Raw genomic sequence first — 16,912 nt, forward strand, 5'->3', positions numbered from 1 at the left:
AAGTCATTATTGTAATGTCATTTAATATAGCTGTGTTGATTTTTGCATTGCAAAAATTTGGGGTTGAGCCCAGCAACTCATGTGCTTGCTTTAAAAAATTCCCACTGAATAGCTTTTAGCGCTTGAAAATCTATGAGCAGTATTGCACCGCTTTATTCATGTCTTAGATTTATATCCCACCTTTTGTAAAGGAACTCAAAACACCAAATGACCACCCCATTCAAGTACTTTATGCTACTGGCTAGCAGGACTGCTCTTAGTACTGGAAAATCAGGCTAGTGTGGATGAGGAAGGAACTGTTTTACTATTACTGTACACTAGAACTAAAAATTTCAGCAGTATTGCAGTGGCTCAGAAATTCTGTTCCTACATCTTTAAGTCTAAAAGAATTGCTTCAGTCCAAATTGATTATAACCAGACCTGCACAATTTCTTGGTGGGTATCAGTATGCTTATATGAGGGTTTGTTAGAAACATCAGAATCCATTGTTCATTGGAAATATAAAGTTAACGGGAGGAACCATGGTAGCTGGATTCATATATCATGGTTTGTTATGTTTGGTTTAATAGTGGCTTGCTGAAAAGGTCATAGTGGCTTGGCTCATACCCTAAGCTATAAATGATAGAGACCCAGTAGGGTGCCCAAGGAGCACCAGTGTACCTGGCAGTACCATCCTAGAAGATCACCAGGCTCCATTCTGATTCCATTCTATTTTATTTAGTGACTTTTAATTAAAAAGTGAATGAGAATGCTGCACAACAAAATACTAACTTTAAGCATTATCTTCATTTTCAAAAATGGATCCCAAGTGTTTTATTTGTCCACCTGCCTAGACAAGAAGATCTAGGCATGCCAAGATGATAGACAACATCTTGAGGGGGTAGGGTGGAGAAAGGGCACGTTTTGCCTTCAGGTAAACAGGCATTTTGCTCAACACGTGTTCTCCAGATTCCAAATGCTCTCACCACCTTGCCATGAACCAGGGATTTACTAACTGCAACAGCTGAATTCCTCCCAAAAAAGACAAAACAAGGGAGAAGATATCACAATGTGGTTTAATCTGCTTCAAGGATTAAATGGCTGGTGAGCTGCCAGTGAGCATTCAGCTTGGGATAGTCATAAATTTGTACTGATTTATGATTTAAATCTTATTGTTCTACTATAAAGAAGGCCAGCTTTCTTCTAGTGCCCTCAGATTATGGAATTTCATGAAGCTTTTAGGGGGGGAGAAGGCATTTTGAAGTTCAGAACTATAACCATTTACCATTATTCTTATGTGTTCCCATTATTCCTATGTGCTCATTTCTGCCTTTTACTTGCTCAGAGAACAGTACACAAGAAAACCTGGGTTAGAGAAGCATGGAGTATAAAGGACAGCATTCTGTACTGTACTAGAACAAAGAAACCCAACAACCCCCAACTCTTAATGACACAATCTGTAATATACTGTATAAAGTTAGGATCACTGTTTTTCAATTAAATATTCTACCTTACATAATTTGTTAAACATCACCTGCTTATGTCTCATGAAGAGGGAATAAAAATCTAAAAATCTCAGTTTGTTCCTTTTCTTTTAGAGTCAGATGTCAAGCTGCTTCCCTCCCTGGTGTCTAAACACAATTTCTTTTTAATTAAAAAGGGGAAAAGCCAATTGCTTGGCTTGTGCCCTTGGTTGATAGAAAGGCAGAATACAACTCAGGCTCTCTGTGAATAATTGAGCTTCCAGAAAATATCAAGCAGCATTGCCCTGTAGGAAAAAAGCATTTCTGCAGTTATTATTAACCGTTGGCCCTAGTGATCATTGCATTTTCTCCTCATAACCTCGGATGCATTTCTATTTTTTAACAAAAGTATTTTGGACACTCTTGAACAGTATGTACCATTCTTTCATTTTTGACAAAGGAAGCTTAAAATAGCCAAGCAGTGTCCTGTGATTTTTTTAAAGTATGGGTTGGACAAGCCATTTAATGCAGGGTAGGGTAATACATAGTTTTATGCCATGATTTATTGGAGTGGAGTTGGTTGAATACACCACAGTTGTCTGAGCTTACACAAAATAGTAAGCCAAAACAGGTTTAGCATAAGGTGAGAACCTAGTCGACTGCACCATTTTCTAAAAAATTACCTTAATGTTGTCTTTGAATGATAGTAGATTTCTGTAGTTGATTATATTTCTGTTGTATGTACTAGGAATATAGTCTTAACTTCTCTGATACTGAGGATGATTTATTTATTTGCATGGCACATTAGATAATGTTAAGCATGATTCAGACATTCTTCCTATGAACAGTTTTCATTAATATCCCAGCAACGCTCACAGTGGCTGGTTGAGGAGCACTTCCTGATTTTTTTTGGCCTAATTTGGATCAAAGGCACTGCATGTAGGCTAGGAAAATCTAATTCTTCTCCCAGCCTCTTTGCTTTCAAAGAGACATGCCTGCAGGAGGTAATAAATAAAGTGGAGCTAATCATTAGTCTGGATTTGGTTTGGATGATATGCTAACCCATGGCCAAGGTTTGGTCAATATTGCTAAACCAAGAATAAATGATGGCTCTCCATTGTGGGTAACAACATCTCTCCCAAAAATGGAGTCCAGACAATTTAGGTATTATGGGAAACAAAAGCATAATATAGGTTTGCATTTTGTGTGAACACAATGGATTTTGAAATGAGGTGTAATTAGCTGCTAATACAAGATTGCATTGTGCATTTGTGTTAATATTTCATAGTTACAGCACTTCAGAAGAGTATTATTAAAATATATTCATAACTGTAAATAATGTCCCAGAGCCTGCCATTTCCAAGCAAATGCTTGTTTATTATATAAATCGAATGGAAAATCTCACATTTTAGATACTAATAGCAACTTTTTATCTATTAATCTTGTGTAGAATAATAACTCTTAATTTTAAAATTGCACCTAGAATCTAACCCTGTTGTTGAATATTATGAATAGGATATAATTCACAATGTCTTACTGTTTTTAAATAGTGTGGTTTATTTTATTACTGTTATGGCTTTTACTAGCAAAAAAGTCTAAATTATAGCTTATGAATAGAATAGTAAGTGATGGGAGGGCCATAATCCAGCATTTGCTTTATGCTGTTGGTTAATAGCAACAACAAATGCAGTCTGGCTCTCTATAAATACTTCCTGTTTCTGTAACATTCAATGTATAAGCTGTTGTCATATTCTGGCTAGTTTTTCTGATGTACCAAACATTATATGAAGTGCTTATATGAACCTTTGATTTCAAGAACAATGCAATATACATCACTCCCCAATTTTTTGCATATACAAGTGTATTACATGTACTAGGGCAGCAATCCCTATAATTTTTGACAATTGGCTTGGCTGGCTAGGCACAATAAGAATTGCATTTCAGCAACATCCAAGAATCTTTAATCTGAAAATTTAGAGGATCATCTACATATTCCTTCTGTATCCTGGGAAGACAGCAGAAATACCTGCTAATGGCAAAGGAATTGGACTTTGTCTTACCAGCAGCTCAAGACAGCAGCCCGCATGCCTAATGGCACACACAGCTTAACAAATCTGCTTGCATTTTTTCTTTTTTTTTCTTGCTCCAGAAAATACAGGAGACATCATGGCCAGAGATGGGGTTCTGGTATGCAGCTGCAACAAATATGCCAGGTCTGCCTTTTTTCCTGAAAACAAAACTGATTTCACTTGTATAAAGTGTTAGTTTGTGGAAATTTTGAAAGCAAACATTGGAGAACTGGAAGCCAGAATGTCATGCCTACATCAAGATGAAGACTTCCTGAATAGTAGTGTGGATACCATTACCACAAACAGGAGAAAAACATGAAGCTTACAACTTCACCAAAGCACGGGAATGAAGAAGCTGGCAACAGGACACAGTCAGAAACAAAAGAACTGCAATGCAGACCATTCTCCTAGATCTTGGCAACCTCTAGCCTCAGAGAAAGCCACTGCTGACATGAGTGAGCTACAAAAGGCCCCTACAGTTAAATTTATCACCTGATCCAAGTGGAAGTGATCTATTACCAGTCACCAAGAAAAAGAAAACAGCGACTGTAGGCAGCACCTTTGTGAGAGGCACAGTAGTTCCCATTTATTATTCATCATGACATGTATGCAGTCTCCCAGATACCTGAGATACAGTAGGCTTATTGGATCTGATGATCATAGACTTGTGCAACTAATCTTGTGGGCATAAATAATACTGCAAAGCATGACTTCCAATATATTCAGAATTACTGCATGGCTTTGGGAAAGGGGGTGATGTATTTGGGGACCTAGATGGTGTTCCCATGAATACTTCTGATTGAAATCAAGACAAAGGGGAAAAAAAAGTGAACTCCTGGTTGCAACATTGGTATATTCAAGAGTGGGTTGAGGTTCAAACAATGGCACAAACTTCAGGGAGGAGAGAGATGCTTTGCATGATGGTATTCATTTCACTAAGAAGGGAAAGTATACCTCAGGATGATGGCTAGCTAACCTAGTCACAAGGGCTTTAGACTAGAATGCAAACGAGTTGGAGTCATACAAGCATTGGTGAGTAATGAATAGTCAAGCAGTGGATTGAATGCAGCAACAAAAAAAAATTGCTAGTTAGAGACAAAGGAAGTAGAGGCAAAGAGAAACTGAACACAGGAGTCCAACCCATTATCTTAAATGTCTCTGCACTAATGCTCAAAGTATGGGTGACAAACAAGATGAGCTGTGTGTCATTAGACACTGAGAATGGTGAGATGAATCTACCAGTGTCACATTGGGCTTGAAGGCTACAGTTTGTTTCAGAGGAGCAGACGACACAAGAGGGAAGGTAATGTAGCATTCTCTATCTTAATGAACTTCCATGGAGCTGATGGTAATATGATTGTTGAAAAACTCAAAATAAAAGGGCAAGCTAATAGCAGGGATATCTTGCTAGGAGTGTGCTGTAGATCACCAAAGCAGTTCAAAGAAGTACATGAAGGTTTATTAAAACAGATTAACTAAAGCCTTAAAAAAAACCCATGAAGTGGTTGTAATAGGAGATTTTAGCAATCTGTTGGAAATCTAATTCTTCTGCCAAATACAAGATGTCAGATAAATTCTTAACTAGTGTTGGTGGTAATTTTCTCTTTCAAAAAGTTGAGTTGGCCAGTAGGAGATCTACCTTAGATTTGGTCCTAACTGGCAGGGAGGAGTTGAATACATTAAAGTGGTGGGAAGTGTATAGTGATCACATCTGTTTTTGATTTTAACAAAAAGCTTTTAGAAAGGTTGCTTTTATAAATTAAGAGAAATGGTAAGGAAAATGTCATGGGAAGACAACCTGAAATGCAAAAATACTGTCACTGCCTATGAAATTAAGGGTATTGCAGTCTCAAACAATACCAGTGAGGAAGAAAACTAGGAGATCCAGTATCTAAAGGAGCCCATGTATTATGAAGGAGCTGAGAGTAAAGAAGGATGCTTCTTGGAAATGGAAGGAAGGACTAAAACTCAAGAAAGTTTATAAAATTTTGGCTCAGAAGTGCAGGAAGTACACAAAGGCAAAGGTGGAAGATTAGCTAAAGTTAGCAAGAGAGACAAAATCCAACAAGAAGGCTTTCTTAAAATATGTTTATAGCAAACAAGAAGACAAAGGAAGTGGCAGACTCACTGCTTTCTCCAAATGAATTCTTAATGAATTAGGAGAAACTAGGGAAGCTCCTATTTTGCTTCAGTCTTTACATCTAAAGGAAAATACTATTTTAGTAGCATACACTGGGAAGGTACATAACAGGAAAGGGTGCAGGTCAGTAGGGATGAAGTAAAGGAGCTTCTGGCTAATTTGAATGCCTTCAAGTCCCCAGGCATTGATGAAATACACCCTAGAATACTGAAGGAACTGCTGAGGAGCTATTATTTTGGGGGAGTCTTTTAGAACTGGGGAGATGCCAGAGGACTGGGGAAGGAAAAAATGTAGTTTCCCTCTTCAAGAAAGGAAAAAGAGGATTACAATAATAATTGATCAGTGAACCTGACATTAATATCTGGAGAGATGTTTGAACAAGCAGGCCATTGGTAAGGATTTTGAAGACTGCTGTGATTGCTAAGAGTCAGCATACAGGTAGCTTTATAAAAATAGGTAATCTGAGACAAATCTCATCTTTGACAAGATGCCGAATAGGACAGGCTGAAGGAACCTGGGATATTCAGTCTGGAGAAGAGAAAAAACTGGAACCAAAAATAATGGATATAAGTTGCAACTACCTAGAGTTCATTGAAATATAGCAAAAACCTCCTCACTGTAAGATCTGTATGATAGTGAATCAATCTATTCTGCTGCTGTACTTGCCCTCTGGAATGTTGTCCCCCCCCCAAGATTCATGTGGCCCCCACCCTTTGTTTAGGAAATTGTTATAGCCTTGGCTGTTGTCACAAGCCTTGGGGACAGACTGATTGTGGAATGCCCTTCTGTTATGGTTGGTTTATTGGTATTCTGTTCTCCCAGTTGGTTGTGTGTGATTGATTCATGGAGAAAATCTTATCTATGTGGTCACTAGGAGTTGAAAACGACTTGATGGCACAATGCATCAGTATATCAGTTCCAGACTGGTATAGCTGAGAGTCTGCATTTGATGCCCTCTTGGAAGAATGGAGCAGTCAGCTCCATCTGATTTGCTGTGGTCTGAGCTGTAGATCCGATTGAGAAATTGAAAAATCATCCCAGAAGAAGATAGTGGCAAACCAAGTCTGTATTGTTCCCAAGAAAACTACATAGATATGTCCATGAAGTCATCAGGAGTTGAGCGTGTTTTTGTTGTTGTCTTCACTTAAATTCTGTTTTCAGTGGAGGTTACTCCCGAGGAAATTGGTATGAGATTAGAGACATAGGCCAGTGAGATTGATCAAATAACAATATTTTAAACTAGTCCAGTCGGCCATTTTTTAAAAAATCAGATTTTAAAATGTTAGTTGTTTTAACACAAGAATTTATAAAAACTAGGTGGCAGGCATCGTTTTAGAAGAATCATCCCCTCTCTTCCTTCACACTAGATCCTGAAAAAGTATGAAAGACTGTATAGGTAGCCCCCAGTTTAAGAATGAGTTCTGTTCCCAAGGTCTTTCCTTAAGCCGAATTTGTATGTAAACTGGAACAGTATTATTGCATTGTGTAATGAACTTGAACCATTGGGTATTTACCTTGAATTTTGCTACAGTAGGCTCCTTTCTTAACTATGGGTTGTCTGTAACCCGGGCATTCTTAACCGGGGACTACCTGTACTGCAATAACTTTCTTATTTTAGGAAGCATATTTTAAAAGTTCCATGGTTTTTCATATAGACCTTTAATGCTTTTCCACAAAGCTTATTGAAGAGGTTGTATAATTACAAGTGAATTTATGCAAAAAATGAATAGCTTTTTTTCTAGTGCTGACAAACAGTGGCTTACCAGGGTGTAACTGATGATTGGATTTGATAAGTGTGCCTTCCTCATTCCACAGTTAATCTTTTCTAGCTTGCAGAACTGTTCCTGTATCCAAACACATGGCTTATCCTACCTACTTCTTGTTTGCACAACTCCTCTTGAAATCAGTATGTGGCTGACGCCTACCTGGTGGACTGAGACAATCAGTCCAAATGGTGCCACCAAATTTTGTAGAAGCAAAAAGAAAAGCACTCTTGTGTTGAGTTTGACACCTGGTGACTTCATGGACACGTCCAGGTCGTTTTCTTGGCAACAATACAGAAGAGGTTTGCCATTGTTTTCTTCCACAATGGCTGTTTCCTAGTGTTTTCCCATCTAAATGGCCTGATTCTGCTTAGCTTTCTGAAATCGAATGAATGGAATTTTTGCCCATGAATTGGACTGGGGCCATATGGCAGAATATAATGCACAATGTATTGAGAAGAGGCTGCAGCTGGCTGGCATGCAGAAGATTCCTGAGAAAAGTCAGGGAGTAGGTGATCTGAAAAACGTTTGGATAGCTGCTGCAAGTGAGACTGGTAGAGATAGGACTGGGCTAGATCGATTTTCACTAACCTGATGGCCTTGAGATGTGTTGGGACAATTTTTGGAATTTTTTAGAGGCCCATGCAAGCCAAGGAATTCTGAAAGTTGAAGTCCCAACACATTTGGAGGCTGCCAGATTGGGGAAGGCTGAGGTAGGTGGACAGGTAGTCTGACCTGCTATGCAGCTGCTTTTCACGATTAGAGAAGGCATGTTTTGTTGAGATGACCCAGCCTTCCTCGGCTTGGTGTTCATCATTTTGTCATTATAAATAACAAAAATAATGACCCCCCCCCCGTTAAAAAGAGAAATAAGGAAGTACTAATAATTTAAAGCTTCCCATATGCGTTTGAATAATAAAACAACATATTTGCATAGTTCAAAATGGGAGTCAGCTATTTTTTCTGGCCACAGCATCACTGTTCAGTGTCACACAATGACATAGCCAGCCAAAAATTGCCAAAATTTGATTTTTTTATTTTCAATTTTAGTTTGGCAGATATGGGGGTGTTTCAGGGGATGAGGCTTATATGTACCACATGCCAACTTCTGGTTGTGAATTCATTTTTCAGTATTCATGCTTTGCATCAGACTTCCTCATCCTGGCACCTTTCAAATACGTTGGGACTATAAATGGCTACTGGGAATTCTGGGACTTGTAGTCCTAATATTTGTGAAGTACATCAGACTGGGCAAAGCTGCACAATATCACTGCCGCTATTGTATTAAGAAGGACATTATAAGGAAACAGCAGTTTAGAATGTTAGGATGAGAAAATAAGGTCTTTTTATGGTATTACCTGCAGTATCCAATCTATGTTATGTTTCAAGGTTATGTACTACTGTATGTAGGAAATTATGTGTTTGACTGTGTATGGGGTAAGTGTAGGACTTTCCTACAACTTGTCTTCTGGGAGGGAGGGAGGGAGGGAGGGAGGGAGATACATAAATGCTGCTGTATGGCATACGTGGATGTAGTAATATGATATACTTCATGGGCTGAGAAAAGGATTCTAATTATTTTCTGTGAATATGAGCATTCTTGTTCTTTTGGTATTACCAGGTCTCGTGGAAGCAGAGCCAATGCACTATATATCATCAGTATCTCCAGATATGTTCTTGTGAGAGCAGTATAATCTGAGGTTTTTTGAATTAATGATAGTGAATTGCTTTGAATACCTGTATGGCTGAAATGCAATAATGTTAATACTATAAGTAAACGAGCTATGATGGGAGTTATTATTTTTGAGACTTGGGCTTTCAACTATTTGTATTTTGCATTGCAATAATACTGTGATTGCCAAGGTTTTAGCTAGTCTTTACTCATAATCAAACACGTAGTTCTTCAAAGGACCCTTGGAATGGAATCGTATTTCTTTTTAGTCAGCAAAGCTAAATATTCTATCCAAAGTTCCTTGCCTAATGTGGGTATCCCTTTATGAACCTTTTAAACTCTCATGCATTACACAGACTTCCTCAGTTTCTTGTTTCAAGTTTAGAAGAACGTTTTCTAAACTGGCAAACTTTCCTGTTTGTTTTCTTTTCTAGAGCTAAATCATGGCTTTTCGAAAGGCAATGAAAGGAACTATCCTTATAGGAGGAGGTGCTGTAGCAACTGTGTTTGCCCTCTCACAACTTTCTCAATATAGAAAAAAGCATGTAAGTAGATTTGTTTAAAAACTTCTAACTTTCATGCAAATGGGACCCTTGAAATGTGTTTTTCTATTATATTAATAGCATCATGATGGTGCCATGTCATGTTATGCAGATTGGAAGGGGCTTCAACCAAGAATATTGGTTATATATTGTTTTATGTTTGCATTAATGAAAAGTTCCTTCGTTTCTAAATAAATTTTGATGTCAGTTTTTGCGCTAATTCATGTCAAACTACTTGTAGTAATCACATTGTAAAGTATAATCAGCATATCAAATGTAAATTAAAATTTTTATGTTGTTGTAATCTTCCATGAGGAGGAGGAGGAGTAATAATAATAATAATAATAATAATAATAATGATGAGGTTAATTTAATATTTGTTCAATCTTACAGAAACTATTTCTAAACTAATATAATTTAATTTGGGGTCCATTCTCTAATTAATGAATTTCTTTTCCCAGTTTGCAAGACCAAAAGAAAAAAGAACACAATGAGTACAATAAATGAATATGAGTACAGTGAATGAATATGCATCTCCCTTGAGTTTTTTCCCCAAGTTTGGAAACTCTTGTGGCAGGGACCTTTATAATTCAATGTACATGTGGGTGTCGTATATATCTACATACAGGTAGTCCTCGACTTACAACCACAGTTGGGACCAGAACTTCTGTTGCTAAGCAGTGTGGTCATTAAGTGAATCATGCCCAATTTTACGATCTTTTTGCCATGGTCGTTAAGTGAATCACCGTGATTGTTAGGTGAGTCACATGGTTGTTAAGTGAGTCACATGGTTGTTAAGCGAATCTGGCTTCCCCCATTGACTTTGCTTGTCGGAAGCCCCCTGGGAAAATTGCAAATGGCATTCACATGACCCTAGAATAGTGCAACGTCGTAAATACATGCCGGTTGCCAAGTGCCCACTTTTTGATCATGTGACTGTGGGACACTGCAATGGTCGTAAGTGTGAGGACTGGTCATAAGTTACTTTTTTCAGCACTGGCGTAGCTTTGAATGGTTGTTAAATGAATGGTTGTAAGTTGAGGACTGCCTGTACACACACACGACAAAGGGTATACCAAAGGTCAGGCCCCATAGACCAATCACAATACAGGTAATCCTTGTTGAACAACCACTTGTTCAGCAACCATTTGAAGTTATCACGGCACTGAATGAGGGGTCCTTGTAGTTGTGTCCATTGTAGTGTCTCTGTGGTCACGTGATTGCAATTCAGGTGCTAGGCAACCGGCTCGCAATTACAACTTCACAGGGTCCTGCAGTCATGTGATCACCATTTGCAACCTTCACTGCTGGCTTTTGACAAGCAAAGTCAATAGGGAAGCTGGCAGGAGGTTGCAGATGGCAATCACATGACTGTGGGACCTTGCAACTGTGCGGTATTCACCTAACGACCGCAACTGCCACAACTGCTGTCATAAGTCGATGCAGTCACATGAGATCACACTTTAGACTACATCACTTAGCGATGGAATTGCTGGTCCCAATTACAATCATTAAGTGAGGGCTACCTGTACTATTAATTTTATTAATTTTTTTTCAGAGAAAATGTTAACATACTTAGAAATGTTCAGAGTTCATGCATCAAACAAGTAAGGAAGGTATAGAAGAAAGTGGCAACCAATTCAAACATTTAATGTAATTTATCTAATAAATTGTCTATGAGGTCACTATGGGTGTGTGGGTGTTTGGGTGCGTATATATTTATATTGCTGTTGAAGAAGCTGCTGTATTCATACCTGTAGATTTACTAATATTGTTAGAGCTTCTTGGAAATGTGGTGATAAAGTTGTTTCATGAGATGTAAGTTATTAATTATTACATCAGCGAAGTGAAATTGTGAATGCAGATTACCTTACCAAAGCTACCTTCCACTTTACTTTCCTAGGGCTATGTATTATGGTAGTAGTTGAGAACTATTTGGAGGCTAGATCGCAATAAAATCATATTGGGTCCATAATTTATATAGGAACCTTACCATCTGGTTGGCTTTAATGTGACCTGATGTACACATTTGTACTAAATTATGGTATGCTGAATAACCCACAGTGGGTTATTGATTTGATAAAGCCATCTACTTCAGAATTTAGTGCAATGAGTGAATAAAGATACATCTACATACCAATACCAAAGAAAGGAGACTTAGCAAAGCATGCAAACTATCACAGAATATCCTTAATTTCATATTTGTAACAAAATAATGCTTAGGATCATCCAATGCAGATTAGAGCCCTGCATGCAAAGGGAACTGTCTGATGGTTAAGATGATTTTAGAAAAACACAAGACATTATTGCTGATGGATGCTGAATAATCGAGAAATCCACAGAATACCAAAAATAAGTCAACACGTGCTTCATTGTCTGTTGAATGTCAGGCTACAGAAAGTGTTTAGGAAAGGCAGGAGAGCAATGCTCTGGGTCCCCTCCGTAAGAGAGCATCATCTAGTGGGACTCAGGAGAAGGGCTTTTTCTGCCGTGGCACTTGCCCTTTGGAGTACCATCCCCGCAGAGATCAGACTTGCCCTGACCCTGCTGGCCTTTTGCAAGGCATTAAAAACTTGGCTTTGCCATCAAGCCTGGGGCCCTGATAGTGAGGGTGAGCTTGTTGTCTGGTTGTGTTGATTGTGTGTCGTTTGTTAATTCTTGTCTGCCATTTTATGCTGTTTTAAGTTATTTATGTTTTTAATCGTTGGTTGTGTTTTACTTTGTTTCTATTTGTTTTAATTGTTAGCCGCCCAGAGTCATGTATATGAGATGGGCGTCCATATAAATTTACTGACTGAATGAATGAATAAATGGGAATCCCAAACATTTCATTGTCCTCATGTGAAACCTCTGCATAGGACAAGAAGCCACAGTCCAGATGGAACATGGTGAAACAGATTGGCTCCAGATTGGCAAAGAAGTGAGACAAAGCTGTATACGCTCTCATTTATTCAACCTATATGTTGAATGTATATTGAGGAAAGCTGGATTGGAAGAATATGGATGTGATTTAAAAATTGGAGGAAGAAACATCAATAATTTGCCCTCTGCTGATGGTATTACTCTGGTAGTTAAAAATGCAAGTTCTAGTAATGGAAGTAAAGGAGCACAGTGAAAAAATGAGAATTATATTAAATCAGTTAAAAATAAAGACCAAACTAACAACAAGTAAGCAACCAAAATTGACAGTGAAGACATTGAAGTGGCAAATAGCTTTGCCTTTTAGGACTGACTATCAATGATAAAGGAACCAGCAATCAAGAAATTTGCCACAGACTAGCACTTGGATGGGTAGCAAATGAGAAACCTGGAAAAAATATTCAGATCCTATGACATGTCTATATCTACAAAGCTCAGAATGATGCAGGCAGTGGTTTTTCCTGTGACACTATGGAAGTGAAGGTTGGACTCTGAAGAAGCAGAATAGAAAGTGTATTGATGCTTTTGAACTATGGTGTTGGAGAAGATCTTGAAAATACTATGGATAGCCAGGAAAACAAACAAATGGATCATAGAATAAATCAATACAGAATTCTTACTTCAGGCATAAATGACCAGGCTCAAATTATATAATTTTGGACATGTTATGCAAAGATCCAACTCCTAGAAGAAATCCATAATGCTGGGAAAGGTGGAAAGAAAGAGAAGAGATGACCAGGAACAAGGTGGATGGATTCAATTACAGCAGCATCTTTAGGAGGCATGAAGGGCCAGATTGGAGACTGATCATTCAGGAGGTCTATTTGCATAGTCATGAAGGATCAACACTAATTTAATGGCACATAATCAACTGTGTTTCTTAGGGTCTTTGAGCACTGGGAAGGACCCCCATCAGATGAGCTACAAGCTTGCAGGTGATGGATGGTTCAGGGAATTGTCTACTATCTTTCACAGAATTCTAATGATCTTCTCCAGATCCTTAATTTCTGGTGGTTTTAAGGGGGAATTTTGCATATATCCAACATCTGCATACCACTAATCCAGAAAATACTTTTTCTGACTTAGAACTTTATTGAGACTTAGAGTGAGGTCTTTCTAAATGCAGGTAAGAGCAGCACAAAGTAGAATGTGGGAATAAGACAAAATCTAAGATTGATTTAATTACTGAAATATAATTAATATGATGCTTCCTTTAAATATTTAATAATGTGCCTCTTACATTTAATAATGTTTAGAGGGGCTTTGCAGTCCCATCCAACAGTTCAAGGATACAAAGTTTGCACCATGACAATAATTAATAATTATTCTCATGTTGAAATGACACCTTCCATACTGGAAGAAAGGAAATTAAAAGCCTCTTGTTCCCTTTAAGTTGTCCAGAGTTTGTGATTCAGGTTAGAGAGTGAAAATTAAGGAATGTATAATCTATAACCTATACAGTCATTTTTTAAAAACTATTGGTAGCTGCAGCTGTATTTGGCATTTTACTTGGATGTAGGTGAGAGTATCATTGACCAGTTTAAGCAGAGAGAGCCAGCTTGGTGCAGTGGTGAAGGCACCAGCCTAGAAACGGGGAGACTGAGAATTCTAGTCCCGCCTTAGGCACCAAGCCAGTTGGATGACCTTGGAGCAGTCACACTCTCTCAGCCCTTGGGAGGAGACAATGAAAACCTTGCCAAGAAAACTGCAGGGACTTGTCCAGGCAGTTGACAGGAGTCAACACTGCCTTGAAGGCCGGAATGCATGCGTGTGTGCGCACACACAAAAGTTTAAGCATACGGGATGCTGTGAAGATATTCTTTCATACAGTTGACTATAGGAGGAGTTTGATACAGCCTGTGATATTTGTCTTCAGATTCATTTGTATGGAGTTGAAAAATATGATTGAGGGCTGGAAAAGGAGCATAAAGGTATGCAGTAATAAACCCCCATCCCACAATGGTTCAGTTGTAAATCTGAGACCATTGACTTCCTTATAAATCAAAGTGGAAATCTATTCTCTGTGAAGCCATGTAGCATATAGAGAAAGCGAAATTGACAAGAGGATAACAGGCTTCTCTTTTGTTCTGACTTTTCCATCACTTGTGTAGTTTTGTCCCCCTTGTAGCTATTGTCTGCCCATACCCAACAGATGATACTAAGAGGGAAGAATTGTTGCACAAGAGGATGGCTTGTTTGTCCTGTTGACGTCTCTAAGAGGTGAATTTGGGGCAGAACTGTCCTTTTTAAACAATGCCTGTCAATTATATCGAGGATATGGTGAAAGACCTCCAAATCAGCAAGAGGCAAGGAGGCCCAAGATGTGCTTTAATTGGCTCTTTTTTTTCCCCTAAGCAAGTCTTTTCAACACTCGCTTGTGCTGAGAGAAGACCTAAAGCAATTAACATACACACCAGTTGTATTTTCTGTCCTCTAGAAACATTTCATTTACTCTATAACTAGTCAGCTTTCAGCAGCATGCTATTCAGTCTGCGTTTTCAGGAAGCCACTGGTTACAGTCTTTGCCATAGCAGCCCTGGAGACTGGAAAACGAAGTTTTTAAAACTTTTGTTATCATATTATTTTTAAGTGAAAAATTCTGGATAAGAGCCTTATACAGGTGCTTAGTCTGATCATGCAAAGGCTAAAAATGGGGAGAGGATTTAGGCATGCAAACAAGCTTGTTCCAGTCATCTTTGTCCCCATTTGCTTAATCTTTGACTTTCCCATAATCAACAGAGAAGTTTGAAAGAGGCTTCTAGTAGCATTTTTTAAAACAAGAGTGGGAGAGTCTATTTTACGAGATTTTCAATTCCATTTTCAAGTGAACATGAGTTTTTGGTCTTTTTAAAATGTTTTTACTCTTGTATTATTTTTAGTATTGACTTTCATAGTTGCTTTCATATGAAATACTGAAAGGCAATATAGAGATTGATTTTAAAAAGTAATATAAACATTCTGTGTGTGTTTAACTGCCATGTATATAACAGCAACAACACTCTGTCAGCTTTAGGAAAGATTTAGGGGTGTGGACTTGAACCATTTAGCAGAAACAAGTCTGTGCTTTCTTGGGCTTATTTCTGAGTAAACATGTATGTGATTGTCTAGTTAAGAATTTGTTTCAGATTTTTTTTTAATTTTCAGAGTTTGTTTCCAACTAATATATTAATTATTTACAGTGACAAATAGAAATCAGTAATACATAGAAATACATTGGATACATAGAAGTCAGTAATACATTTGCATACATCTTCTTGAAATAAAATGTGCTCTGTGGTAACTCACATATGTGATGGAACACTGGATTCTGCAAACCTTAAATTTGTGCGGGATATATCTTTGTAGCTATAAAAATGGCAGTTTGCGTTAATTGAGACAGAAACCACATTTTCAGAATGTGTATTCAGTATCTAATACAGTATAGTGATATGAAGGCCCAGAAAACTAAAAATGTGTTTTTACATCTCTAATATCAGATGCACGCTCACTCAGAAGCTAGTGTTGATTATTGTTATTTTGCAGTCTCATGAATGGAATTCTTTTGTTGGCTGTTAATTTTTATAGCTTATAATTTCAATTGTACTTTGTAAAAAATAAAAATAAAATCAAGGTCTTAGTCATTATACTTATAAATGTAGAATTGTGCAGATGTGGGAAAAAATAACGCTCATTGTATGGCAGTGCATATTTCAAAAATGATTTGGAAGATATGTTCTGACACACAAAGTACCATAAGCAACATAGTCTTCAACGTAGCTACATCTCATGCAGAAACCTGAAAAAAGATGTGGTTGGTTTAAAGAGATACTGCACTTGGGCTGCACATTTTGAAGTCTAAATCCTTTCCAAAGCATACGAGCTCTCCTCCATCGTCTTCATAGTTAGAAGTAGCAAGTTTTGAATCCAAATCTTGTCTAGATCTCTATTTCTAGATAGCTGTTATATCACACTGACAATTGTTTGCAAGTAGTGTGGAAGTAAAATCCAATACTTTGCTAACAGCTCTTAAACATTTCATTGGCAAAAATTTTTTTCTAAGCCTTACAGATTTTTCTGTAGACCCTTGCCTGAGTGTTGCTTTTGATTTCTGATTTTGTATTCTCCATTTACTTTCTTGTATCCTGCTCTTCCCTGCCCCCTATTCCTTTAGACTGATTCTTATTAGCTTTGAGGTTTCTTATTAACGTCCTAAAGCTTCTCTTGGAAAGATCCTGATTGTTCCTAGATACAGTGACTGTATTTTTACTTGAATCCTACTGGACTTAACTGTAAACCAGCAGCTGTCTTCCTTCCTGCCACTATTGCTTTGAAGGATAGTTCATACACGTGGTATCTGAAACATGATCCCTCTCTCATGACCTCCAC

General features: G+C 37.9%; 1 protein-coding gene across 4 annotated transcripts in view; it reads left to right on the forward strand.

The window, feature by feature from the left end:
• The window catches only part of GPD2 (glycerol-3-phosphate dehydrogenase 2), a 95,991-nt gene that overhangs the window by 10,568 nt on the left and 68,511 nt on the right, over positions 1–16,912 (forward strand). For all 4 annotated transcript variants that reach the window (XR_015797242.1, XM_025163984.2, XM_007424033.4 and 1 more), the window contains exon 2: positions 9,521–9,631. Coding sequence is in view for 3 of the 4 variants with exons in the window: in XM_025163984.2 (XP_025019752.2) it covers positions 9,530–9,631 (102 nt within the window). In the remaining variant the exon portion in view is untranslated. The remainder of the gene's footprint in view (positions 1–9,520; positions 9,632–16,912) is intronic.

The sequence above is a fragment of the Python bivittatus genome, unplaced genomic scaffold (genome assembly GCF_059951505.1).
Source record: "Python bivittatus isolate LINGU-HERP-01145 unplaced genomic scaffold, Pbiv_v1 ctg000480_np1212, whole genome shotgun sequence".
Taxonomy (NCBI): Eukaryota; Metazoa; Chordata; class Lepidosauria; order Squamata; family Pythonidae; genus Python; species Python bivittatus.